This window comes from Neodiprion pinetum, chromosome 4 (genome assembly GCF_021155775.2).
Source record: "Neodiprion pinetum isolate iyNeoPine1 chromosome 4, iyNeoPine1.2, whole genome shotgun sequence".
Lineage (NCBI taxonomy): Eukaryota > Metazoa > Arthropoda > Insecta > Hymenoptera > Diprionidae > Neodiprion > Neodiprion pinetum.
Window position 1 is genome coordinate 6,258,565 of NC_060235.2, and position 27,648 is coordinate 6,286,212.

Here is a 27,648-nt window from a genome sequence, read left to right on the forward strand (position 1 = left end):
CTGTAATATCTAATGTTTTCATCTACAATGTATCTTCTGTAACAATCGATTACGTTTTCCGACTATTTTCAAAACCATTTCTAATGAAAACGTATTATAACATTGTACAACAGACGTACGAATGTTATGAAAAATTCGTCAAAACTTTATTGCCGGGTGGATTTGAATTTCGCAAGTTTCGATACGTTCGCGTTTTTTCCTCTAACAATCGTATTGAAAGATCATAATTAAAAAATCTGGGTTACTCGTAAGGCAACAATTTGCTATCAGTTTTATAAGGTAATGACTCACTGTATAGATCAGCAAGCTTAGCAACTTTAACAGCCCTGGCATCCTGGAGATCCCAGCCCCACGACAAGTTTTCCTGCAATCAAAAACATAAAATAACGATCACAACTCAGATCAGGATTGTAAAATTCGAGATTCATTGGCTCGTTATACACACGACGTCGAAGCGTCGATAATATGCAGTACGTAATTCAACTACGGAGATACATAATATTATCGATATAGATACAGAGATTTTATCACTGTCATACAACCGGTATGTTATAGGCATAAATATCCAGTTTACAACGCGTATATATATCTAATATTACAAGCTTATGCAGGGATAGGTGTAATACACACTTTCACTGCAGGTATCAACTGATAATCTCCTCCTCTCCTTCTCCAGTACACAAATTTAGCCAACGTTATACGTCTGATTGTCAAAAAAAAAATTCTATCTAGAGATTTGTGGCTGCCTCCTTTTCATTTTCCGCGGATTGACTATCCGTTAGGAATTACATATATACCGTTCTCTTTTACCTGATTTTCTTGTTTTGTATATAAAATAAATATCATAGACGCTAGTTTGATGTGTAAATAATTTAGGAATACGTAATGAGCGTGCGTATATATATATCATATATTATAGGTTTAACGTTGTATCTGTATAGTGCGGTAAAAATCTTCTGTCACATATGGCTTTGAGAAAAAACAAAAACCGTGAATGTCGAAAGAAAAGAAGAAGAAGAAGAAGAAGAGGAAGAAACAAAAAATAAAAAACAATTCAACGTCTAAGCTATCTCGCATAAAGATGTATGTGCACGTGTGTGTATGTGGTTAATTAACACCCGTCCTTAGATATAATCACGTTAACCGTCGACGGAAATATTACCGAAAGGCGGTGTGTTTCTCTTAATTATGTATAGCACGCATGTCTCTTGACGTTATTATGTACCCGCATAATATACATTATATATATATATACGCACGTAACCCATACACCTATGATTTAACGCTATGATCATTCTCGCCAACGTTGAAATACCCACGATATTATAAACCGTGCGATAAATATACACACAATATTTTATCAATTCGAGAACGTCGAATCACGTTCGTTTAAAAAAGATATTATAGAAGATAAATAAATAAGATTCTTCAAAATGTTGGGTACGTTTAAAAAGTTCTGACTCGTTTCTTTCGTTCATAGTTGTATTCAAAATCGTGTCACTTTATAATCTGAACACATATTGATACACCTAATTAGACCTAATAATTTGAACACCGAACCGAATGTTAAACAGATCGTTCGACTTAGTCAAAGAGCCGTTGAAATTAATCGAATAACCTGCATTGGATAAAATATCGAGTATTAAAAAGACAATAAATAGCACTCGTACCGTTTTTCACTTTACGATGACAATTCGCGGGCAATTATTTATAGCTGTACAGGGTTAAGGGTAACGATTGGCGAATAAACCGCGCTACGATCGCTGTGGTAAGAATAATGTTTCCTTGACGCGTGGAAGAATTATGAAGAAAATCAGAGGCCAGCAGGAAGAAGGTCTTCTTTTAATTTTTCATCGCAAAAAAGGGATAAAAAAAAATTAAATAAAAAAAAAAAAACAACAACGACAACCAAACAAAAACAAACGAGGAGCGACAAGCTATTCACTGTGTAATCTGCGCGTGCGTGAGTGCGTGTGATAAATTTTCGAAAGCACAGCTTATGGTGTTTATGCGAGCGTGAAGAATCGCGAATTTTTATACTTATATAATGGTCGGTGGTAGGTACCGCACAGGCGTTTTGTTAAGGAGAACTTTTGCGACTGGTGTCGGATGGATAGACTAGGATAGGTTATAATCGCGAACTCGGCCGTGTGGATCGTGAAAAGATTTCTTCGCTCGTTCAGAATCAACTCGTTAGTCGGCCAGTATATTTCAGACGATTCCAGACACGTTCCTCCTGCACACGCGCTTCTCTGCGTTATCCGTTATCCGTTAGTAGGCTTTTAGCTCGGCAACGCGGTCGCGGAAACTATTTTCTACATACATACGTACGGCATTACACCATCTGTCCATGTATGCGTACATGAAGGCAGTTATCGATGTATGCACGGGTAAATACACTCGCAGTTGCGGCACGACTGCCCCGGATGACGGAAAAACGTAACCATCATGCTCCTAGGGTAAAACTTAATGCAGTATGTAGAAATAATCGGAATCAGTCGGGGGTCTACGAACAACAAGGATCGTGACAGCTAGATAGATAGATAGATAGATAGATAGATAGATAGATAGATAGAGAGACAGGTAGACCGATAAATAGATAGATATATAGATAGATAGATAGACCGATGGGTAGATAGATAGATAGATACATAGATAGATAGATAGACAGACAGATAGACAGACAGATGGATAGATAGATATATGGGTAGATAGATAGACAGATGGATAGATAGATGGATGGATAGATAGATAGATAGATAGACAGATGGATAGATAGACAGACAGATGGATAGATAGATAGATGGGTAGATAGATAGACAGATGGATAGATAAATAGATAGACAGATATATGGATAGACAGATAGGTAGATAGATAGATAGACAGATACTTAGAAGATAGATATATTTAAAGAGAACAGAATGTATTTACATGCAGAAAATAAAGCGAAATATTGGTAGGATGGACCAGTATCTAGTTGCGAACGATCAACGTCGGTGATAAGAAAAAGATAAGAAAAAGATAGCTCACTGACGAGGGTGTAAAAAGAGAGACATTAGATAGTAGAAATCGCGGTAAAGCTCAAGATTTAGGAAAAAAAAAAAAATTACGAGGGTTCAGATCAGAGATCAAAGTTTCGTAAATGTTTCTAAGAATCTAAATGGCTATGAATTTAATGTTCGGAAACAAGTTTCGATGAGAATTTATAACTGCACACACCATTAAACAGGTGTATAATGTATATTACAGTTTCTAAGATAATCTATGGAGGATTGTCAATGGCATTTTTCAAATGTTTCCAGTGTCACTGATAGCTTTTTACCGGTATTTTAAGGTGTTAGGAAGAAAAAAAGAACCTTAAAAATAATTCCGCGATTTTCAAGATTCCCTGACTAATTGCTCCAGCAACGTTTCGAAAAGAATCGCTATTGTCGAAATTTCACCCGATTGCAGACTTAAACCTTTGAGTCATAGTGATGAGTATTCTTACCAACTATTTTACATCCATTTGTTTATATATTTAGAGAACTTTTCAACATATTTCGTTGCAGTTTTTTTTTTTTTTGCTATTTTTGATAGTATACTAACAAGTTTTCGACACTCGAAAGTAATTATTGCGGTACAATGTAAATTATTATTGTTGAAAAGAGATTGATTGAAAAAAATCGTCGAAATTGAAAGAATAATTCATTTCCGGGCAAGTTACATTTTTGCAAAAATTGTAAGTTTTTGAGATCGTTGATTACGAATCTGAAATCGGATTTAAAAAATTCAAGATGATGGATCCAATATGTCCGACGAAAATTTCAAATTCGATCGAATCGGGAGAAAAATCTCTGTCCACGAGTTTTTCGGATCAGATTTTGAAAATTCAGTATTGCAAATTCAATCAGCGACCCGGAAAATCCCTGCGTAAAGTTTTGCTTTTTACCGTATTCGATCAAGTTTGAAATTTTCGTTCGGGATATCGGACCCACCGTTTCGAATTTTCAAGATCTGATTTTATATTCGTAATCAGCGACCCCAAAAGCCACGGAGTATTATCTTGTTACAAAAGTCGACTCGGCACAATAACGTCAGACTGAAAGGGTCAAGCGCGAGTGTGGAGGATAAACGGAACAGAGCCAAGTTGTACTGCAGTGCACGATCTGCATCGATATCGCGTTGCGAATTCGAAAGAAAGGAATGAGTTACACGTTGCTGCATGGGTTGTGGGTTCGCATGCACGAGTCGAAGTCATCAGGTTCGGGTCGGCGGGATGGGTTTGCTCAATGGGGAGTCTCGCACGACGAAGAGGATCACCGAGCCGATCCGGAACCTTTAGGCGATTCCGCTCACGTTGCAGTCGGTTCAAAGCGCCGTGCTTTTACATTTCAAAGTCCCGGAATGTCAGGCCTCGTTCGCGTTTGTCCGTTACAAGTTATACAAGACGCATTGCGCAAAGCGGCGGGAACGCGTAGGATTAACCGATTTTCTTCCTCGTATTCGTTCTCCGGTATTCCCCGCGCCCTGAAACGCCCTTCCATTTTATGAACGGAATTAACATAAAACACTAATTCACCGCCCGGGTCGTATAACACTCCAAGACGCGATACGCTGTATCGTTAAGACCTTAGGCTCAGGAAAGTTCGACTATTTCCCTCTTCTCTACGGGACCGTGTGAACTGAGCCGAAATTTATCGCTATCAACAAGCCTCGACACTCGTATTAGACATTCCTGGAATATACGGGAGACCCCGATGATCTCCGGTATTTCCGTCTGCTGCGCTTCAGCGACATCCAAGCACTTGGAACACGTCCAGTAAAGCTCGATATTACCGGTTAAATCGCTTCGATTAGGTGGATCAGTGGAGTCGCAATATTCTATGGTGGTCATTTCTTGAACCCGTGGAACCCTCTTAGACTAAAAAAATAACCGTCACTTTACCATCGCAGAAATTGATGGTGGTTATGACGAAAAAAGATGTCGCGTTATCAATGTTTCTTTTAAAATCTGGAATCTCGCCGAAATATGGTGATTTTTTAGTACCTGTTTAATCGTCGTCGATACCCGAAGAACAATTAACTGAAAACAGAATCGCACGTGGTGCTTCAAGTTGAAATGAAGTCCGACGAAGAGTCGTAAGTCCTTCGAATATTTATAAGAACAATTTCACAGGCCTGCGCGTTATAAATTTTTTAAATTTCCCCTTAAAATAATAACGCATTTTTTTTTCAGGTATTTGGATACGTTGAATTGAAATATAGGGCTAGTTTGTTTTATCGATATTTATTTTTATGCGAGATATGCATATTTCTAGATTTTTTAACAATTTTTATGAAAAAATAAAATATAATGAACAGCATTGGATCTAAACAAGACTTCTATTTTCTTCAAAACTCCTGTTCAATCTTTTTCTCTTGTACTTACGTAGCTCTAAATATGCCTAAAACCACCGTAAACAACAACTAGTGAGGGTAGATGAATATTTGAAAATCAACACCGCCATCAATACATATAATTAACACAGAAACTGGATAAGTGAGCTCTAGCAGTGTTGGGAAAATAGAAAGAAAAAAATGTCTCAGGAAATTTACGCGATAGAATTTTTTCGATATTTTTTTCATAGATTCGTTCCTAACGCCTACCGAAATTACTGTTCAGTTTCGTCTGGGAAAAACCATGTCAGGCCTGTGTTACGGGAAACTGCGAATGTTTGACTATAAAATAGACAAACCCTGAGGACCGGGTGAAAAACTCACCCGCGCACACAGTGTCGGCATAGTGTAACTGACGTATACATATATACGAAAGTTGAAAATTGGCATGCCGAACGAAGTCCTTTAAGCGGGTAATTTCCGATGTGTTCGGATATGTTGTGTAGGTTGAGGACCAAGTAGCGTTACGAATTGCATTGTACAGGCGTATATAGCGGATAACCGGGAGTTGGGAGTGGAACAGATCTTACGACATTCCAATGACGAGGCGGTACCTCGATTCCCGGCGATGTCCAGGGGGTGGCGAAACCCGCGACCTACCAGATAGTCGGTGGAACCCGTACTCTTCAGAGAGAAAGAGAGAGAGAGAGGTCTGGCAACTCCTGTCGAACCTCGTCTCGGACCGGGTCGAACTGCAGAGCGCAAAAAGGTATTCACACAGATAGCCTGGACGCCGAGAAGAGATTATATATTGGCCGAGGGTAGCCACATCGCGAGGGGATCGCGTGCAGATGACGCATCGAATACCGGTTCTCAATAACTGCGACGCATAGCTACCCGGGAAATAAAGAAACTAGGCAACTGGGTATAACAAGCGACACACGGCCCATTTAGGGTATTCAAATTTTACTCGGTACACTTTAACACGGCCACTGATACCTGTTGCATGTTACCTGTTACACCGGACTGGTATTGCGACTATGAGAACTTGTTAACCTAGCTTCCGATCCTCTCGAGACGTGGTGGAAATTAAAAAAAAAAAGAACAAACTTGCAATCGTACGATGGGTAATAACGAGAAGAATAGGTTAGAATTTTTCCAAGTCCCCATATCGACCTACTGCGCATTCTATCTGCGCGGATTTCAAATTTCTAACCGTTAATCGCGCATGCGCGGTGAGTCGGTTTTGGGAGTCTGAAAAATTCCGGTGGCCTCGAACCCGCCTAGCCTATATCTATCTATTTATGGATCTGCCCCGTAATGGCGACGGCGATTATACAAGTGAGGATATCGGAAGCGGGCATAATACGATCAGTGACTCGGAGACGAACGTCGTTGGACCATCCCATGCCTCGTAATATGTAGATTTGATAGCAGATGCGTCATTCACAGGAATAGAATTATTCACGAGGGATAATCCCGAGTTAATTCCAAATTCATTGGTAAGATGAGGATACGAGGTTGTCGTATGTGCCTCGATACCTACAGCGACGTATAGGTTATACTACGAAGCCGGGTCGTGTACAAATTTATTATGCATCGCATAGCAGTTGTGTTGTGTAGCTCTCCGATAAACGGTTCTTTGTCATTTTTCACCGTCTCTCGACGCGAGCGAAGTAATAATGCCAAGTATGTGCTGCAGGTGACGCAACGTCGTTGTACGCGACCACCTTCGACGGCGGGATTGGTAGCTTTGCAAAATCATTCGATTGTCGTTACCTTTTATCTCTTATTTCACCACCTCGACTCTTGTCTCTCTATTTTTTTGTCCTCGCACACAAAACCGTTACCCAACAAAAGCGGCGTACAGGTACAGCTGCACATACTGTTCACCATCATCATCATCATCATCATCGGCTAGGGGTACAACACAGCTGTAGCTGTAACGATTAGACCGGCAGCGGTATTCTTTTTTCCCACGTGTGTACCCGTACAAGAGACGCTGGTATAATAATATTCTTACGAGCAAATATCGACGGGGGATTATGCCTCGAGTCTACTGTCCATGGAGAACACACGCAAGTTGACCGATTGTTTCCGTTCGATGGTCTCCGGTCGTCGGAAGACGTCTAAGAGGTATAGGAAGGGCGCTGAAGAACCGGCGGAGCTGTGTGATAGGAGACGGGAAGGTGGAGAGACTCGAAGGACTGGAAGACTAGAGCCACTTTACACTTTACAGTTAAGAATGGGGAAGGGGACACGAGGGACCGCCTCGACCTCTTCGTCGGCTTTCGGATAATGCGCTTCACCCATTAGCTCGAGAGCCAGACGCACCTCTGCACCGGGATGATCAAATATTTACGGCACTCGGTTGCGCTCCGTTACGTCACGGCCAGCGTTCCGGAGCTTCCCTGCGTCGTTGATGCACCGCAAGCACCCTTTTACTCCGCGTTGTAGGTACCAAGGTGACGGCGATCCAGCTTTACTTGTTCTTCTCCGGCGCAACGGATTACCGTAATGTCCAACAACCCACGTTTCCACGTCCCTTCGTCAACGCGAACGCCGACGACAGGCTGACACGATTAACGGCATTTCTACTGTTATCACTTAGAGATCAGTTTTATCATTAACGTGTGAAACCGGGCTCGATCCATCCTTCGTCGTCCCACGCTTGTTACCCCCGTCATCTCACCTATTTTCTCATGCCAATCGAATTCTTATACAAAATTAACCGATTATCTTACTGGAAACCTTGACTACGGTTCAATGTACTTTTTCTATCGAAGTGAACGGATACCGTTCTCATAATTTCCGATGCGGGAAGTTATCGCAATTGAAATATGACCAACTTCTCATCGTGAAAATGTTTTACTTTTACGTTCCAGCCATCATCGGTACGGACTGATGATTAGGAAACTCTGATTGATCCTCTGAACGAGACTTCTGATGCGTTTCCTAAGTTCTGTTCGTTGGTTTTCTCAAGTGTTTCATTCGATGGTACCGAATCATTTCATCACTGAAATTACCAAAAAAAGGCGATTACACGAAGCAACACATTTTCATCGTTTTTTTCAATCAAAATCCTACACGTGGAACGATCGGATCGTTGACCCTTCTCTCCAATCTTTCGACTGGTTGAAATTCCTATCCTTACTGCCAATTATTTATTTAGACTGATCAATTATTCACACGTGTCATCATTTATACGGATGCAAAGTTCTGAGATGACCCGAAGATCTCACTGACACGAGGATATTCAAATTGGATTTGAGCCGCGCCCTCGGTGATGATGTGCGTGAGAATTCCATATCCATGGTGCCGAGCGTTGTTGGAGAAGCAATTGAATGACTCCACCGTAACGATTCTTTTTTCATTTTTTTCATTAATAAGTACACTTTCTTCCCATTTAACGGTTAATTGATTCATACACTGCGTTACATCTGACGAGCCGTAGGTATACATGATTGAGTTTTTATTCGAATTGTTATTTTGGTCTAATCAATATGACGCTGTGCGAGAAGGAGAAAAAAAGGAAACGCCATAAGTCAACTCGCTAACTGGTCCCCGTGCGTGGGAACGAATATCAGAATGAACGAAAACTGAGGAACTTTTTTACCTTTTGGACAAAGTAAGCGTCACGAATTTGTCGAGTGTGTAAATACGAGACTCGATGTCTGCCGATATCGTGATCGCAAAAATCTCTTCGTCGCATTATTCATCTCGCGTGAATGTAACGCAGTTTTTCGCTGGGATAATAAAACAAGGATGGTAATTAATCACGTTATATACGAGGAAACTAAATGGGTAATATTGTAATATGATGCGCAAGTTTTTGAGACCCGAACAATCCACGATGGAATTGAGGGGAGTTTTTCAAAAAAACCGTTTTTTCGAATTTTGTAATAATTCAAAATGAGATCTTTGCTGCAACGATATAAACGATTCGAATTGCATGGTAAAGGTTTTACTGAACAGCGGACGGAAACTAGGGCTTCCTAATTGTAAACTGAACCGATCAAGTCTCATCAGACTTGAATCTTCATTCATGTTACCGATTTTCATTCATCGGTTTGAAGAACTCTGTTTTTCACAAAATACAGTTATAATCGTGCATGACGATGTTCATCGATCATAAAATAGTTACAATAGAATTACCAATCGATACCGTTTACTACCGATTTTAGATGTTACGTCGAAATAAATTCGTTCTTCATCAAGTAATTACGTGTACAATGATGAATAATAAAATTTACCGATCGTGAAATAACTTCAATAATATTACGGATTCTTCTCGCTGATGATTTGCGTTTCGCGGTTAAAATAATTGCGTTTTTTATAGAATAATAACAATCGTGAATGACAATATTCACCAAGCACTAGATAAGTATAATATACTCGTTTTTACCGATAGATCCTTCGCGTTAACGATTCTCATTTCACGGTTGAAATAGTTGAATCGTTCAAAACATAATTCCAATCGTGAATGACATCATTTACAGATTCTGAATAAAAATATATAATATAATTACCAATCGATTCTAGTCGTTAGCAGTTTTTACTTCGCGATTGAAATAGTAGCGTTTTTCGTCAAATAAGAATCTTTAATAATAATATATATCAATCATGACATTATGCGCAATACAATTACCGATCGACGGTTTCAAATTGCCGATTATCGTTTTTCCGTTGAAATTACAGTCGCATTTATCGTAACATAATTGTAACAGCGAACGAGACTTTTTACCGATCACGAAGCAACCACAACACAATTACAGATATGTCGTTAGAGTTGCCGATTTTCGTAACCGAATGAAAAAAAACGGCGTTTTTTACGAAGAATCTGCAACATGACCGAATCTCCTCACCGCCGGTCAGTCACTCAGCCATCATAAAAACTAACCGATTTCAGATTTTGCCGTTAATTTTCCAAGTCCAGCTGTGTTACCGAAGACGATTGATCATCAGTGCCGGTACGAGAGTACCGATATCAGGACCAGGGTTGATAGCTCGTTAGTTTTGGTTCATTTAACGGTGGACTTTGGCGTAGCCAAGGTCGCTTTGCGGTACGTGCCGATTAATCGACGGTGTGCTCGGGTTCCCCCCGAACGGCGAACAGCGATCGAAGATATCCGGGGACTTCGCGATGGCGACGGCGACGATGATGGCCAGTCTAGCAGTCTGGCAGCGTTTCCGCGCCGGGTCCGGCTGACGATGGGAAAATAAATGATTTGATTGCTCGTGCCGGTTCTCTCTCTAGACGGTCACGTGACTCCCGGCCACTCGCGGGCTCGAATGCGCACGCACGCACTCCGGCGTTACACGCGTTTACCGTTACGTCTTACGCGACGCGACGCGACGCGACGCAACGCAACGCAAGCCAGCCATCACCGAACGGTCTTGCCTTTACAGTGGATTACTACTCGGGGCGTATTATAGGCATGCCTGTGCACCGGGCGGTGGGATGCAATGTAAGTTTACACTCCTTCACGGAAATAATTGTTGCGGCACGCTACCGCGATCGCGTTGGACGCGCAGCCTTTTCCTAATTGCTCCTATATTGCCCCCTCTCATTCTTGTCGCGGGTAAAACGACGGACGTGCGAATCGCTAGATGCACGGAAATCGTTAAGTGTGGTAAGGATGATAAGGGAAAAAAAAAAAAAAACGACCGTATAAATTGTAATTAGGATTTGGTACCTTGGATCCGTCTATCTATCTCTAACTTAATATTACAATTATCCTGTACACTGGGGTTTTTCGAATTGGTCTTTGAAATTTGCAAGTATGTAACACAGGTCGACAAATCAATTTTTTTTTTTTTTCAGTTTGTACCTCAACGAACGAATATCGATTTTATACATCAAATAATAACCAAAATCTTCGCATGTTACTTGTAAAGTTTGCTTTTGTCTTTGTTACGTTGATAAACAAGTCCTGAAGTTTTTGGTTGATAGTATAAACAGCAAGTATTTTTTCTTCTATTAGTTACGTGGAAGAAATCAAAATTTCACATCTAGAACCCAGAGTCAAAATTCGTGTTTATAGCTTATAAAAACGTCTACTAACGATCAAGCACTAGTCGAATGTAGTAAAAGAAGAAAAAAAAAAAAAACGTTACCAAACGTGTAAATTATAAACTATAGCGTAAAAATCTTTCAGAAAGATTTGAAAATTCTCTGTTTTGATTTGCCGGTAAATTTTGTCCTTCTTTTTTCACTTGAACTTTGAGAAAAGGAAAGGAAGAAATCTATCAAGTATAAATTGACACGTTAAACCCCCAGCTATTTGCAATTCGTTCAAAATTGTAGGGGGATTGAGAATTGTCGAGTAATACATGTGTATGTACCTACATACGTCAGATAAATAACACAGTGCGTAGGTAGGTATACAGAGTATAACACACGCAATAAACTTGTTAAATCGTATGAATCTTATAGTTGCCAAGGCATACGTTACACGCAAACGATACAACAACAACAACACCAACAATAATAACAACAATAATAATAATAATAATAATAACAATAATAACTATAACAATAATAAATGGTATACAGTTGTATGTACACACAGAGTTCTCCACCTATACCCGCAATATCTTTGCGAAGACAGGAAATAGCTGCTTTTATAGAGGCCCATGTCAGGTATACCTAAACGTAACCGGCAATTTGTGGCATCCGGAAATGAGACCCCGCGATCGAATAATTCATTTCGCAATTGCAGGAATAAAAAAGATGTACAGTACGTTACGTAGGGATCCAGAGTTCTTTAGTTATTACCTACTCTACACGTACTCTATAGTGTCACAGTCAATTTATTGAACCGTTTCTTCCCATTTCTTTTTCCGATCGTACCTGAAAACGAGTGAATTTCTCCACTCGTCGTAATTTTCAGAATCTGCAGGAGCGATTTTCAATGTTGGTCGATAATTCTGTTTGAAATGTATAGAATTCCGATCTATTCGTTCCCATTTTGTTTTTGTTTTTGTTTTTGTTGTTTTTTTTTTGTTTCGGCACGAGTATCTGGTAAATCTAAAAGTACCTATACTCGGAGGACCGTTGCGCGATTATGCTCGTTTGAATTATGGTAGCGTTTAAGTGGGAGGACATTATGCCGCGTGAGGGAATTCGGCGTATCTCGAATCGCGATCTGCGTTAAATTGACGGGGCTCTTTGCCTCGCGTTATTAACATCTTGAGATTCTAATCAGAGTTGGGTACATTAATACGACACGCTTGTTTGTGCGGTACCCGGTCTCTGGGTAGGAGAAATTATACAATTACGGATAGAATTACAGATTTAATACGGCATCGCGTTATACGTATGAAGCTAAAGTCGTTAATCGTTCTTAATACGGTTGTAGAAATATTTTATTTTCTAATACGAACCAAGATAAATATTCCCCCGTCCATGATTGTCGACAAATTTAATACACGAGTCACGCGTGCCATCCGGAGGAATCGTCTGCGGCACCGAGACTGCGGCCAGACAAACCTGATGATGCACTTTACCTCCAGTTCCTTAAATACCCTGCAACGTCGTCGTGTCTGCTGTACCGTAAACGGGGCAGTGCACCGGCTTAATATGCACCTTACACCGTATTATAAACACACACGTTGAACGTCGTATACGCACTGCGCTTTGTCTATCGTGGAAACGTTTGTTATACCGGTGCGATAATTGATAATAAGTGAGGAAAATGCGTGGTGAAAAATTTATGCCTGTGCTTGTACCAAATATTGTACAAAATACGAAAAATATTCTTGTGAGACTGTACGAAATGAAAATTGACTTTCTATAACTGTGATCAGGAACAGGATTCGCTAGAAATTTGTTAAACATTTATCGATTATACTACATTTCTCGCAATCCCGCAACAATCTTCAAGACATTAATTGTTGGAGAGATACCAATTTTGTTTAGTCTTTCTGGCAACTGTAACAAATGAAATTTTTCTCAGTTTTCTATCAATCAATTCAGAATTATCACACGGGAAGAGTAATTTAATCACTGTTGTATGAAATTTTATTCGATCTCAAATTTCCAAAATCTAATTTCAAATTCGTAATCAGCGACCCTAAAAACCGTAGAATAATATCTTGTTACAAAAGATGACTCGGCACAATAATGTCTAATTCAAAGGGTTAACCGCTGACAGGTAATAAGAGTAAAATTTCCTCCCTCCCGAAAAAATCTTGTACTTTCGGAGCAAACTGTAAGGATTGAAACCCTTCAACGTTAATTTTCATTTGTTTAGTTCCGTTTAATTAATATCATAACACAAACATTTCATGAAACATTCAATTCGAAATTGTTTGAACTAGAATAAAAAAAATAAAATAAAATAAAAAAAATCTCGCTAGCTTTCGTCATTGTGTTTAACACCGTGCTTACATTACACATATACCGTACATACATCATTTATCTGCAACCACGTTGTTAATTTTTTGTCCCACCGGAGAACCGGTAACCGGCAGAAGGTTCGATCACCGTTTACGTTCGGTTAATTCAACACATATTATCTACATGTATGTACGCGATTCTATGTTTATGTAACGTCCACGTGTCGATTCTCCCATATCGTGCGTCAGACTAACTGCGCAATCGGCTTGCAATTAATACAAACATATGCTGCACTCCGTGCATGCACAACGGTGAAAGCTTATGGTGTTACTTTTTACCTGCGTATTAATAATTATCGGTAAATTTGCAAAGTAAATATCGTGGGGATTTTTGTATCGCGATTGTGGAATATATAAATATATCTACTTTGAAGAGATTGCTGTTTGTCGAAAATCGATGTGTTTGATTAATTTTATTACCAGATGGTCGTACGTCGACTAATTTTCACATTGTTGTATTATTAAGCTACGAGGATCTCTCTAAATATACCTACAAAAATGTAAGGCAACGAAATTATAAAGAAAGTGTTATTATTTCATTACAAATTTCGCATAAAAATTGTTAAAGAATCTAGTAAATGCCTCAAGTTTTTCCTCTACAATCGATCATTTTATTCGTAGAACTATTTTCTACAAACGCAGTGAAACAGAATTTCTTTTCGATCAATGGTCAATTTGATATTGCCATTTGTTGATCATGTAATCAATACAGATGCAAATGTTTAGTAAAATTAAACACTTTACGATCCTAACAGATATACAAAAAAAAAGTATATCAGTCAATTTGTAGAGAACAGTTTTCTCAAGAAAATGAGCCATCGTGAAACGAAATCGAACGAATCAATCAGACCTTTAGCAATTTTGAAAAGTACTTTGAAACGAAGGATCAATGTATTTAAGCGTTTGCTAATAGTTCCAGCATTTGTTCATTTTTGTACATATTTTGAATGAAAAAAATTTGTTTCGCGCGTTATTTAAATGGGAAATTTCAAATGGCCAGCGAAACCTTTTAAAATTGAGCTAAGAATTTAACCAAACGTGAGAATTTTTTTCTCGGTAAACAGGTCCTTTCAACACCACAGATTCGATAGGTTATTTTTTTATTTATTTTTCATTCGGCTCACCCTAAACTACATCCAGTGATAAAGTTAACAAGACGTATTGATATTTGGCCAACGAGCTCCTCGATCTCTGCAAATATAATCCCACGCGTCTCTCTCTCTCTCTCTCTCTCTCTCTCTCTATCCCACGGGGTGAGAATAGATAGAAGGAAAAAGAAAAAGAGAGTTCTAATTTAGTGCCGGGTACATCAAGGAGGTACAGTTAGCCTCAAACGAAATACAAATTTTCTAATTTCATATTCAGCGAGGTATCGGTTACGATCGTATGACGAGGCGGATACCGATCGTCGTGTCTGAAACACGCGCGAGTTTGACGCTCCTGAAAAAATTACCATAAGTCTCGGTGATTCTGTACATAATATAGCACACCTTATAAACGCGGTGCAGATCCACCGTCTCTGCAGCATGCCGAGCGGATGATTTTGGTCAGAGAACTGTGGGCAGCAGATTATTGTGCGCACGTACGTTACACGTACACGCGTGTATCGACGACACGAGGAGGCAATGCGCGTGTATAAAGCCCGAGGCGAGTGGGCAGGGCCGCGAACAGGTGTTAATACTTTACTGTTAACAAAAAAATCACCGACGTAGGCAACGCGTATTATCCGTACCACCACGTATGTATCACCCATACCCGGCAATGATCGTAAAGTCTGCCCGAGCTGCTGCAGCGAGATCTGCTGTCGCGGCTCGATCTCACAATCGGTAGATATTGCAGGCGTGTATGTCTGCGTATACGCGTATGGATGGGATGGGTGTACGGGTGTGTTGGAAAAACGAGGAAGGGAAGAGAAGGGACGGAGAAAAAGGAGGAAAACGACAACGGTGTATAATCGTGTGCATCACGTTCGTTGGGATTTAAAAGCCTTGAGCTTGCGTTGTAATGCGAACCGCTGTACGTCGCGTGTTACAAAGAAGAAAAAAAAAAAAAAAAAGATTCATACAGCGATTGGTCGATAAAGAATAAATTTTTAATTTAAAAATATTTACGCGTTGCAGAGGACGATTGGAAACGAAAGGAAAAGATAATTTGAACTCGAAACGATTTTTCGTTACTGTAACAATTTTCCGGGACGCGGTTGAAATTCCGAATTTGAAATGTTCCGGGAGCGCCAAATTCCGAAATCAAACTTCGGAGAAACGCGTCAAAGTTTCGGATCGTCCGAATTCCGACGCTCAAAGTTTCGAAATTGAGAAGATTTCAACAATCTGAAACATCGAAATTCTGCACGATCGAGGACTTTGAATTCTGGGAATTTATGGTTTGAAGAAATTTCACCAATTTGAGCTTTTTTTGTTTTGGATTTTCCATATTTTTAAGTTTGGAATTCTGGTTTTTTTTTTGACGGAATTTCACTCTACGGAAACTTTATTTTTTGGAATTTCGCTCTATCGGAACTTTGCTCAAACATAAAGAGTTTAATTTCTTTACTTCAAGTTCCACGACCAAATAATTCGGAATTAGGTGCTCTCTAAACTTTTGCAAATTCGGAGCTTCAACCCTGCTCCAATTCGGCGTATAAGTTTATTCGTTTTGGTTTATTTTATCCAATCAACCTAGAACGCAACCTGTTTGTACAGTCTTCGTATTTTCCAATTTTCGAATCACGTTTTGACCACAGCAAAGCAAAACATACTCGTAATTACATAACTTTCAAATTAAACTTCTTTGAAATCGCTAAAAAAAAATTTACAAAATAACAATTTCTTTACGTTAACTTCACCGACAATTTTGGCACAAAAATATCATAATCTCCAAGGCTACGCAACCGCTTTGAATCGGAATCTCCTTTAAAATACCCCGTCACAGCAACCACACCGCAGTGAATCAGTATCGTATTGCACGTTATCATGAGATACAAATTATTCTATAATTACATGCCCAGTGCGTTAATATATCTTTACGCCTAATCGTTTTACAATTTGCAATCGGAACGGTGACAATTTGCTTTATACAACATGCAATCGGGACGTGAACCGGTATAACGTACGTGTACGTGCGTAACATATACATGTACAATTCATATACACACACGAACAGAGACTTTACAGTCGGTACGTTTGTAACCCAATGACTCGTATCGCTCAACTTTTTGCCGGGTTAATAGCCGCGCGTTCGGTTTTACGCTCGTATAATATACACGCGTCCATAGTACAAATACACACATACGCGCATATGCGCACATACGTGTATGTGTGAGATGTATTTACCTTCTCTTTTTGATATATTACACCGTGTATACTGTCGCTGTATGGGTATATCCGCTGATGGCTGCAGGAACTCTTCGCCTTATGTAACGTTATATTTGTATAATGTTAATATGTATGTATAGGTACGTACATACATTTTCAACGATCATCGGGGTTGATGCTGATATGAATCACTCAATTGGCATGTCGGCACTCTTGTTATACGTTATACATAATATACTACATATTACAGGCATAAGCTACGAATGAAAGAAGTATAAAAGAAAATCAAGAGCTAGCTCACGTTTGCACGCGTGCAGCTACTACATGTGAACAAGTTCGAATCCGCGGAGTGAAAACAAAAAAAATAAAAAAAAATAAAACGAAACGAATTGTTCAAATACATCGTACAAATCGGAAAATCTCGCTTCTAATTCCCTTTTCTTCATTCGACAAAAGGTATATTTTATAGTAGTCGACTGATTCAATTGTCGGATAATGTAACATCTACAGTTGTAATCGCACGAAACAGTTGATTACGGTGATGGATTTTGTTTTTCTTTCCGATTCGAATAATATTTCTATCTGTTGATGAAAAAAAAAAAAAAAAAAGAAAAAAAAGCCAGATACAAATAAGAGAAAAATAAATATAATGTATAAAATATGGATTTCGCGATGTGAGAATTGATAAGAAAAAAAATAATTACGGTTTCAAAGTACACCTCCATTGTGTAAAAAATGTGTAGTAGAGGTGTACCATATAAAATGGTATGTTACATTAATAATAAAAAGCAAAAGAACCGCGTCGATGTTAAAAAGTGCAGGTTCATTGGACAAAAAGAGCGCGAAACGCTTTATGTGCCTTATTGTGTTATATGTATACATATATACTTCGGAATACAAATAAAGCCGTCCTGGTTTACACGATGACGATGATTTTAGTAGCGCGCGAGCGTGAAAGCCACGTGCCTGCAGTAATCGTGAAACTGAATGGAATTTGCACAGTTTTGCTACGGATGTTTAAGTAGTCGTCGAGCAGCTGTATATTTACGCCCGCCTCGTGTGTATACAGCTGTACACGTATAATATAATACAGATGTATACGTCAGTTTGCGGATGTTGAGTTAACGTTGACCGGTGGTTAAAAATAAACGATCATAATGGTCATTGTGTAAGACGTACCGGCTGCTGCAACGGGTAACTGTTTAACTCGATTATACAGTACAAGCCAAACAAGCCGCCATTGTGGACTAAGGGAACGGTATAACGTAGATAACTAGCCATCTTCATTGTTTAAATCGAGCGTGTAGGGACAATTGGTTATGGGTGTCGAGATCGGTTCGCGCAAGAGTGCCCATGCGTTTCTTATGCCTGTCAATTATGTTGCATCAATAATCGATTCGGCCTTTTTTATCCGCGATCGCGTTCTTCCTTTTTCTCTTATTTTCTCAGCTCCCTTTCAGCGCTTCGTTACGCGGATTTCGAATGTATTTGGTAATTGACGTGGCGGCGATTTTTCTCTCACTCTCTCTCTCTCTGTGTACGTACGTTAAGAAAAACGGAATTTATTCCGGGAAATTCTTCCCTCGCGTGAACGCGGATTGGAGAAATCCTTCACACAACGCGAGCGTGTCTTACGCGTTCTTCCACGCGTGTTTTTCGTACGCAAGGTAACCGTTTTCATAACGATCGAGTGAGTCGGCGAGTGCGCGTGCGCGGAGAACCGAAATGAGCGCGTTCGAGTTGCGCGCATGCGCCGTCGCGGGCAAAGCTGACGTTACGCGAACCTAACCTAAATTTCGTACTTCGTGAAAAAACGATCTTTTCAACTAGCGTGTTTGCTAGATTCGTCTTCGATTTCACCCACGACTTATATCGCAAACTTACGATCGGCCAGAAAATACCGAGTTTGCTTCCTTCTTACACAATATAATACGTATTTCAAACTGTTAGCTTTGCGAGAAGTGCCGGGTCGATGGATGCATCGGACTGCTTCACCGAGAATCGCAATGGCTAGCATACATATTACATGCTCTGGAAGACTAATAAGTCACGGTCCACGTATGCCTGATGTAATTAAATAATACCGACAAGTTGTAGCACCGTTAGGTATATATGTATAACATACATCCATCCCGACGCGATATAATATTCTAAAAAACAGTGTTAATCATTTCAGACATCATTTGTTCGCATCGTTATTTATATATAGTGTGAATTTCTAACGACCGAATGTTCGGTCATCTGCTATTGTTTAACGCGCATGCGCTACAATCCGAGAGCAGTTGTTTGTCAGGGTGACCAAACGCAAAAATTTTCACATCTGTCGGTGTTAAACTCAATTCCGAGTGACAACTGTGAAAATTTTTCAAATTACGTTCGTGACGGTTGGTCACGCTGACAAACATCTGCTCTCGGAGTCTAGCGCATGCGCGTTAAACTATAACATACGACGGACAATTCTGTGCATAACAATTCACACTGTGCACAGTTTTCAAAAACAGTTATTGCTATATGTTGTACAAAAATTATGGGGCAAATGAATCTCTTCAGTATTTCATCTGCCAAAGGAACAAATTATGGACCGAAGAATAAAAAGTCTGTAAGTCCCTATCGAGAAACGCGATAAATTGAATAAACCGATTTGTCTGTTGATCGTGACTAAAGATAGAGAAGAAAAAAATTGCTCATTTCACCGTAAAAAAATATTCGCTTATCAGTATTATTATAATATTCCGGAGCTGCAGCGGTAGGTATACCCAATTTTACAGTATACAATAAAACTATGTATGCTCGCATTAGCAGGAAATTTAATAGCTTCTTCAAGACTGTTATTATCCCAATCGCTTATAAAGGCTCTGCCGAAGACCCGACTTGCGTCCTTCAACACAGTCAGAAGCCACTACAGATCTGAAGCATACATTCACAATACGTGATGCTGAACCCTCACGGGCAAAAACCCCAACTTGGTTGTGAATTCGCACTCCAAACTCGCGGATAATACTGGATTCCCGTAAAAAAAAAGTCGAGGGTTCGATAAATTCACACCCAAGTTGAGGGTCTTTTTTCCGCAAGGAAATTAATCACGACACATGTCGAATGTATTGAGATTTACAGCCTATTGCTTCGTATTACCACGATTTTTCAGTTAAATTATAACTACGAAAAATACGGGTATGTTTTTATGCTATTTAGAGAAATAATTATTTCAAAATGGCAATCAGTGCAAGGATTGTCGTAAAAATTAAAATCTCGACCGCACGGTTTTCTCACACGTTTCATTTTAGTATACATTCGCGTTTAATTGAACGATCGTTGCATAAAATTTAACTCACGTGTATAATATTGTACAATTCACACACGAATATATTCGTATAATATATTGTGTATACATTTAAGTTATATGGACTATATATACTGTAAGCGCGAGGATCAAGAGATAATATCCATGGAGATAAACTTGTTCGAATTGATATACGTAATCTTGGCCCCGTTACACCAAATTAATTTAACATTCCATTTACGTCGCGGTGTCTGCCGGCTTTATACATAGTAGGATATGTGCGTTGAAAACATCAGCAAAATATATTGTTCCGGCTTACATCAAAGGTCCGAGAAAAAAAAAACAAAAACTGTATATACGGGAAAAAACTTAACCTCAACGGTATAATAACATAAATTTTTACACGTTTTATCCAGCTCCGTGAAATATTGAATTCACAGTTCGATACGCGTAGAAAATAATTGTATTCTACTATTTTGAATGGTTGAAAGTTAATGATTAGAACGTCGCCGAAATCTTGAATCAATAAATTATCTAACAAACACTGCGGCGTTATGGTTGAATTCAAGTTAAAAATGATAATACGTAGATGTGAAAAAATGTATAAAATTATAATACAAATAGATAAACAGATCAAATCAGATTCCGTTAGAAAAATGTCTCATCGTTGATTTGTATAATTTAAACAATTTTTGCATAAATATACAATTACACAGGCCTGCAACCAGAAAACTATACAAATTTTTCATACTTTTTCTTATAGATTTTCACTCATTGAAACCGGGAATAATACTGAAAAAGCTTCAACACGTCAGGTTTTTTCGTCAACTCATATTTACGGTTTCATTAAGAGTGAAAAAAAAATGCAAAATTGATTTCTTACTACCGTTTAATATATGTTAGAGTGAAACTCGAAAATAAAGAGAAGAAGAAGAGGTTTCGTAGGAGAAAAGAATGAACACGGAATGTTAAACACATTTTACAAAAAATTTGTTTGTTTAATTTTATAAGAAATATCGTTTGGTTCAATGTAATAAAATGGTGCATTTTTCGTTATTGTTATGCATTTTTTTTTTTATGCAACCACCACGTATTTTTCAAGAATACTGTATACATGATGGAGGAAAATGGAAATCATTTTTGGATTCAGGACACTCGAAAACATTATATTTACCAAAAACATCCCATGCAGCTGAAAAAAAATATTTTTTTGTAGACCTGTATTGTTGTTATTATGCATAATTTCCCACGTTTATATTTTAGGCGTTCGGCGTTGCGGGGAATTTTTTATTAAGCCATCTTCGCGAGATATTGCAATATTACATACCGAATGACCTATATACACGCCATACAGAGGAATGTTTAGATAAGAAAACCGGACTCGCGACGCGTGGACACGCGTTAAACTCTCCGAGTCTCGGTAACTTGTTAGGTATGTACATATATAATAATAAGTGTGCCGAGAGAGTGATTAACTCATACAGATGATCATCTACAGTAATATTCATTAATGCCTTAACCTTCCGGCTAACTTGTTTTCAGTCTGAAATAAAATGCGAGGTGGATTCTATGCGAATTTTGTGACAATGACTGACAACCTCTCACGTCGTTCGGCCGCATCGCCAGTCATTGTCACGTAAATCGTATAGAATCGAACTAGCATTTTATTCCGGATTGAAAACAAGTTAGCCGGAAGGTTAAGGCATTAATGAATATTACCGTAGAGCAGTCTGCCAGTAATGCAGAGATGTCGCGTAATTAAATACGATGTATACTCGAGTAGTTGAAGTTGATTTAGAGTAACAATTGACGTGTAAAATTTCACACAATACGCGGGTGAAAAACCGCTAATTTTTTAAATTTAATTCAAGTTTATGTAAACAACGGAAAAAGTAATTACTGAAGTAGTGACAAATTTTTATGGGGGACGAGTTGCTTCTTCAACTGCGGAACAATGAGTTTTACAATTAGATTAGGATTACTCGCAAAGAGACGGATCCTTAAAATTCGTGAAACTAACATCAGCTTATTGTTTTAATTAAAACTATCACAGAGTTTTTTTTTTTTGTCAAATTTTAAAATCACCTTCACCGATGTACACTCATGTTAAAAAAGTGTCGAAACCAAGACGTAACGAAACTGAGTTTTAAATAGTGCACCTGAAGCTATAATATACTTAAATTCAACTTTTCAAGTTCGCGTAACGAATTGGAGAAAATGTTAAGAGAATGAAATTCAACTGTAAACACCACATCATTTCAACTACATCATAAAAATATCATTGTCCTACCATTTTAGACCGAAAAATTCATATTGCGAATCTGATTCCCATTAACGATAGTTCATTTCATTCGAAAATGATTTATCCACAGATAGTCTGAGTAAAATTGTGATTAGGATTGTATACATCGGATTTTTTATTGCTAACTGACAAACTCAAGAACGAATGTGTATGAGATAATTTGTAGGTAATCGATTAACGAAGAAAATGAGCTATTCACTCAATCGTGTCAGATGGAAGAAAGACATTTTTGGGTGAAAAAACGATGAAATAATTCGACTTCTTTGACGTTGTTAAGCAACAAGTTGTTTACAATTGAAATTCAAGGCTGAAACGTTTTTGTTTTTTTTTTTTTTGGATCACCGAGACCTTCTTGAATCAGATTCGACTTGATTTCATTTCATCCGACACACATTTTTGACTCGACCATACGTTCCACACATCCTGAAACGTGCACGAAAATTTTCACCATCGTAAAGGGGCTGAATTACGCCGAGCATACAGCGTAACGCGTCGCGTAAACCGTTCGCGAACTTGCGACGCATCTAACGTTTATACAGTTATTCCGAGGAATAGAGATGCTCTGGCCGATGGATCGATCGGTCAGCTCGATCCACGATGATCGGCCGACCCTGGAGCCGCGGAATACGCGGAACGATGACCGATCGAAATATACGCACAGCTCTGCACGCGAGTCGTCGGTCCGCTCCAACGTCTTTGCGAACAATTGCCAACTTCCATGGAGTGGCACTGTAATGATTGTGAAAGGAAACGGTCAAACTCACGAGGAAGGTATCCCAGGTCGATATCTCCGATTTGATTTTTTTTGCGATGTGATATAGTAGAGTAAAAACTAAGCGACATGTATTTTCTTTTATCTGCCATTAAGTAGTTTAAGGGGGTGAAGCAACCCTCAAAAGTAAGACATGTCACGGGGCGATTTGGCAGTTGCATAGTATTTTTTAATCAATCCAACCGAAAAAGTTCTTTTCGTAACGAGAAATGAAAAATGCAATTTTCTCAGTTAAAAATGGAAAAAAATTACCAAATCGCCATTTGACATGCCTTACTTTGAAGGATGGTTTCACCCCCTTGAAGTGTTGTTTTTAGTCTACTATAACATGTTACAAAAAAACAAATCAAATCGAAGAGATCGACCTGGGATACCTTCTTTGTCGGAAGGAAAGCTGACGTACTTCACCAATTTTCTTCATATGTTGGATAAGTAGACGTGGTAAGAGTAAAATTGGCCCATTAACAAAAGGATTTTGATTCTCAAAAAATGTGAAGAAAACAATTTGCTTTGTTAAGAATAATTTTTGACGTATAGGGCTCATTTCTTCCCTACGTCAAAAACCATTAGACACGTATTAATGTAACGCTAAATAATCGATTATTTTTCAAACTCGATTAATCGACCGATTAGATTATTTTTCCTCAAAATCGGTTTTTCATATTTACTCCCATTAACGACGTAATTATCACATTCTTACTCACTATAAATTACCTATTGATACAGTAAGTGAAAGATGGGTGAATATTTTCACCCGAGGTTGAATGAAACTACAGGTTATCGAAAAAAACTTTTCCGCCATCAAGACTACATACCGAAATGTTTCGAATGCAGCGTTTGAAAAAAATACGAAACGATCGATTGATCGATTAATTTTTACCGAGTCAATCGACTCGCGTTCGATTATTTTGTTTTTCAACTCGTTCAATCGATGCATCGATTATTTTCAGCTTGGCGACCATCGCTACTCCGCGTTACACATACGTCACGTCTGTCGCTCGGTTGCGGGTCACCCGCTAATCGGAATGCGAGCTCGCCGCCCCTCCGCGGCGCACAAACCGCGAGAATCGCACGTGGGGCCCGCCGCCCCCTTCTCTCTGCCCCCACCTTGACCCCTCCTTCGCCCTTTCGCCTCTCCGCCGCCCCCAAAGTTACAATGGGAATTTCGCCAGTCTCTAAACCTCGGCATCCGCTCTTGCTACCCTCCCTCCCTCCCTCTTTTCCCCCTGCCAGCCTGCAGCCTTCCAATGCTGCTGCCATGCACTTGCTCTCGATGGACCGCATTCTATCCCCTCCAATTTACTGCACCGAACTATATATTTCGTTTACTCATATATGCGTGCGCCATGCGGGAATGCGGCTATATAATACTTACTCTATGGGCGTGTTATTATACACTCGGTATTCCTCGTGCATTCGAATAATAAGTTGGACGGAAAAATTGACCGATCTGCTTGATATTATAATTGATACTGTCGCGAGAAAATGTTTTACACTGTACGATCCTTACTAATTTTCATTTTTTACGATAGTCGAAAAATGTATAGATTGCGGCTAAGAATAGAATGAAAATCTGTTTGTTTTTTTTTTTGCTGTAATCAGAAAATTCAGTATAGGTACACGTTGTACCGTTCTTTTGGGATATAGTCACTCGTGATGGATTTTATCAAGGACTGTTGGAGTAACTTGATGCTAGTGCAACGATAAAGTTACGTTGAAACTTTATTTAAATGGAAAAAAATTACGCGAACAACACCAAACATATTATGATTTCAATGATTGGATAATGTAGTAGATATTATCAAACTAAAACTATAATTTCACTGACAAGTAGTTATTTTAACATTTTCACACTTTCTTGTAATTGAAGCAATATTTAAACGTTAGGTACTATAAAACGGTAGATACTCATTCCACTATGATGTCCTGTATAAAAACTCTCGGAATACAAAATTTCTCTCAGTGTAACTTATTTCTCTTTGCACCCTTCGTAACCAATTATGAAACGTTAGATATATGTAACTGTTATTTTCAGTGAATTAATCCTACAACGAATTGATTTGTAACCGCGAGACAAAATATATTCACCTAGAAATCGTTATGAAACTTCGAGAAATGAAGTCAAGTCAGTCTTTAGTCTAACTCGAGTCTTGCAATCAATCTAACGGTATTTATAATCCCTAATGGAATACCGAAGTTTCGAATTGTGGATATAGAACCCACTTTTGGGCTTTACTGTATACGGTATATAATATATGTATAATCGAGGTCAGTAATTTAAAGTAACGACGATCGATCTACCTTCTAAATGATGTCGATCTTCTAGGTCCAGATTGCGAGTATGACATACCAAAGGCTAAGGACGTACATAAAATTCAGTACAAAACTGAAAAGTTGAGACAACCTGCGATGATCTTGGAGCCTCGTGAAATTTCATCATGCATCCCGTGACGAATAGCAGAAGATATACGCGAAATTTAAAATCGTCTATAAAACCGAGTCAACTCATCATAATCGCACCGGTAAGTTGCTGAAACGTTTCGATCACTTGTCATCTCGCGATCTACAACTGTAACCATACTTATTCCCTGGTAATCAACGCCCGTCACTTGCTTGAAATCTCGAACTGTACGGAATTTCAGTTTCGCGCCCGCATACATAACCTATAAACCTACAACGAATTATACAGATTAACAGCGCTTGGTTGTTAATCGTGCAAACACAAAACGCTTCGCAAAAATAAATTGGTGCAATTTCAATCTCTCTCTCTCTCTCTCTCTCTCTCTCTCTTTCGCTCTCTGTCTTTCTCTTTCTCTCTATCTCTCTCTCTTTTTTTCTTACCTCGTGAGTGCGGGCGCAAACGCGCTTCCTCGTTTTACCCGGAGCTGATCTGCGGCCTCGCGTGCCGCATACCGGCAGCAACGATCTTCAGCGGCTTCCTCTCTTCGGTATCGGCGTGTCTTTTTCACCGTGAAGATCTTCGTACCAGCGACGATAACGACGACGGCGATGACGATGATGATGATGATGATGATGATGATGATGGCGATGATGGTGATGGTTGTGGTATTTAAACGATTTAAGTCGTCGTCGTTTTGTATAATTTTATACCCCCGATTATGAATCCATGAAAGAAAGAAAGTATAAAAAATTACTATTTACTTATGTATTTTTGTTTTTAGCGGACGTCGTTTTCTTTCCTGAACAGGAATTAATTACTTCGATTCATCGTTACTAATATTACATTTATTATTACCTATGTAGGATATACTGATAATATATAATGCGGAGCACCGTAACTGCACACTTTGATTGTATGTATTTAAGAAGAATTATACGCAATATATTGATTTCCCCGGTGTAATGTATGAATGAAAGCCAAAAACTGAACAAGTATAACGAATAAATAAACAAATTGAGGAACGAACGAACGAATAAATCACTTCACATCACCGCCCGGGAGAAAAATTCGCTGCATAATTACCGCGGCAATATATCGAATATACGTAACGTGGGTAATATCGCTACATATGTAAATGTATATATATATGTATAATATATACCTGCACGTCTTCTACATATGGTATAACGTACGTTCCTGACAGTTGAACCGTGCGATTATGCGTGTAGCAATAACGTACCGTACACAGAATCGAATATTACGTGATTCCCAACTACTGTCACAGGTGGAAGGAATATCGGTTAGGGGCGGGGGGAGGAGGGGATTGGCAGAGGGAACGTAAGAATAATGAGATGGGGCGGCGAAGGGGGCGCGGGTGGATCGGGGGTGGGTGATAAGGAGGTACTAAAAAAATCTGAAATACGCGGAGCGTGAGAAGCCCCCCGAATGATCGATCATTTATCAGAGTCCGTGTATAAAACGTGATATTATTATTATGCCGATGAACGCGTTTGCGATCGGTTATCGCAGAACGTCGAATATGTTATATCTTGTCTATAGTAACGTAGCCAGCGATATTATACGTATGTTTGTATATGTATATATATATGTATATACATATATAAAAGGGTGTAATTTGGCGTGTTTGTTATGTCGTAGGTATATGCGTATATATATACATATATACATATATATATATATATATATATATATATGCGTTTATAGACTCGGCACGACGGTCCTTCCGCGGCGGAGATCTTTCGTCGACTGAAGATTTCTCGATGGTCTACTTTGCTCCGGCGATCTTCCGTCACTACTAC

At 39.0% G+C, this 27,648-nt stretch overlaps 1 protein-coding gene across 6 annotated transcripts in view; it reads right to left on the reverse strand.

The window, feature by feature from the left end:
- Window positions 1-27,648, reverse strand: part of m (miniature) — a 41,651-nt gene that overhangs the window by 12,289 nt on the left and 1,714 nt on the right. The window contains exons 1-4 of one of the 6 annotated variants that reach the window (XM_046623198.2): window positions 26,991-27,641; window positions 26,684-26,812; window positions 26,269-26,405; window positions 292-364 (exon numbers count right to left, since the gene is read on the reverse strand). In XM_046623198.2, coding sequence (XP_046479154.1) covers window positions 292-333 — 42 coding nt within the window. In that variant the 5' untranslated portion in view covers window positions 334-364; window positions 26,269-26,405; window positions 26,684-26,812; window positions 26,991-27,641. Of the gene's footprint in view, window positions 1-291; window positions 365-1,670; window positions 1,860-26,268; window positions 26,406-26,683; window positions 26,971-26,990; window positions 27,642-27,648 lie in introns of those variants that run through there. The other 5 variants (XM_046623199.2, XM_046623197.2, XM_069135721.1 and 2 more) reach the window with 5 other exon arrangements.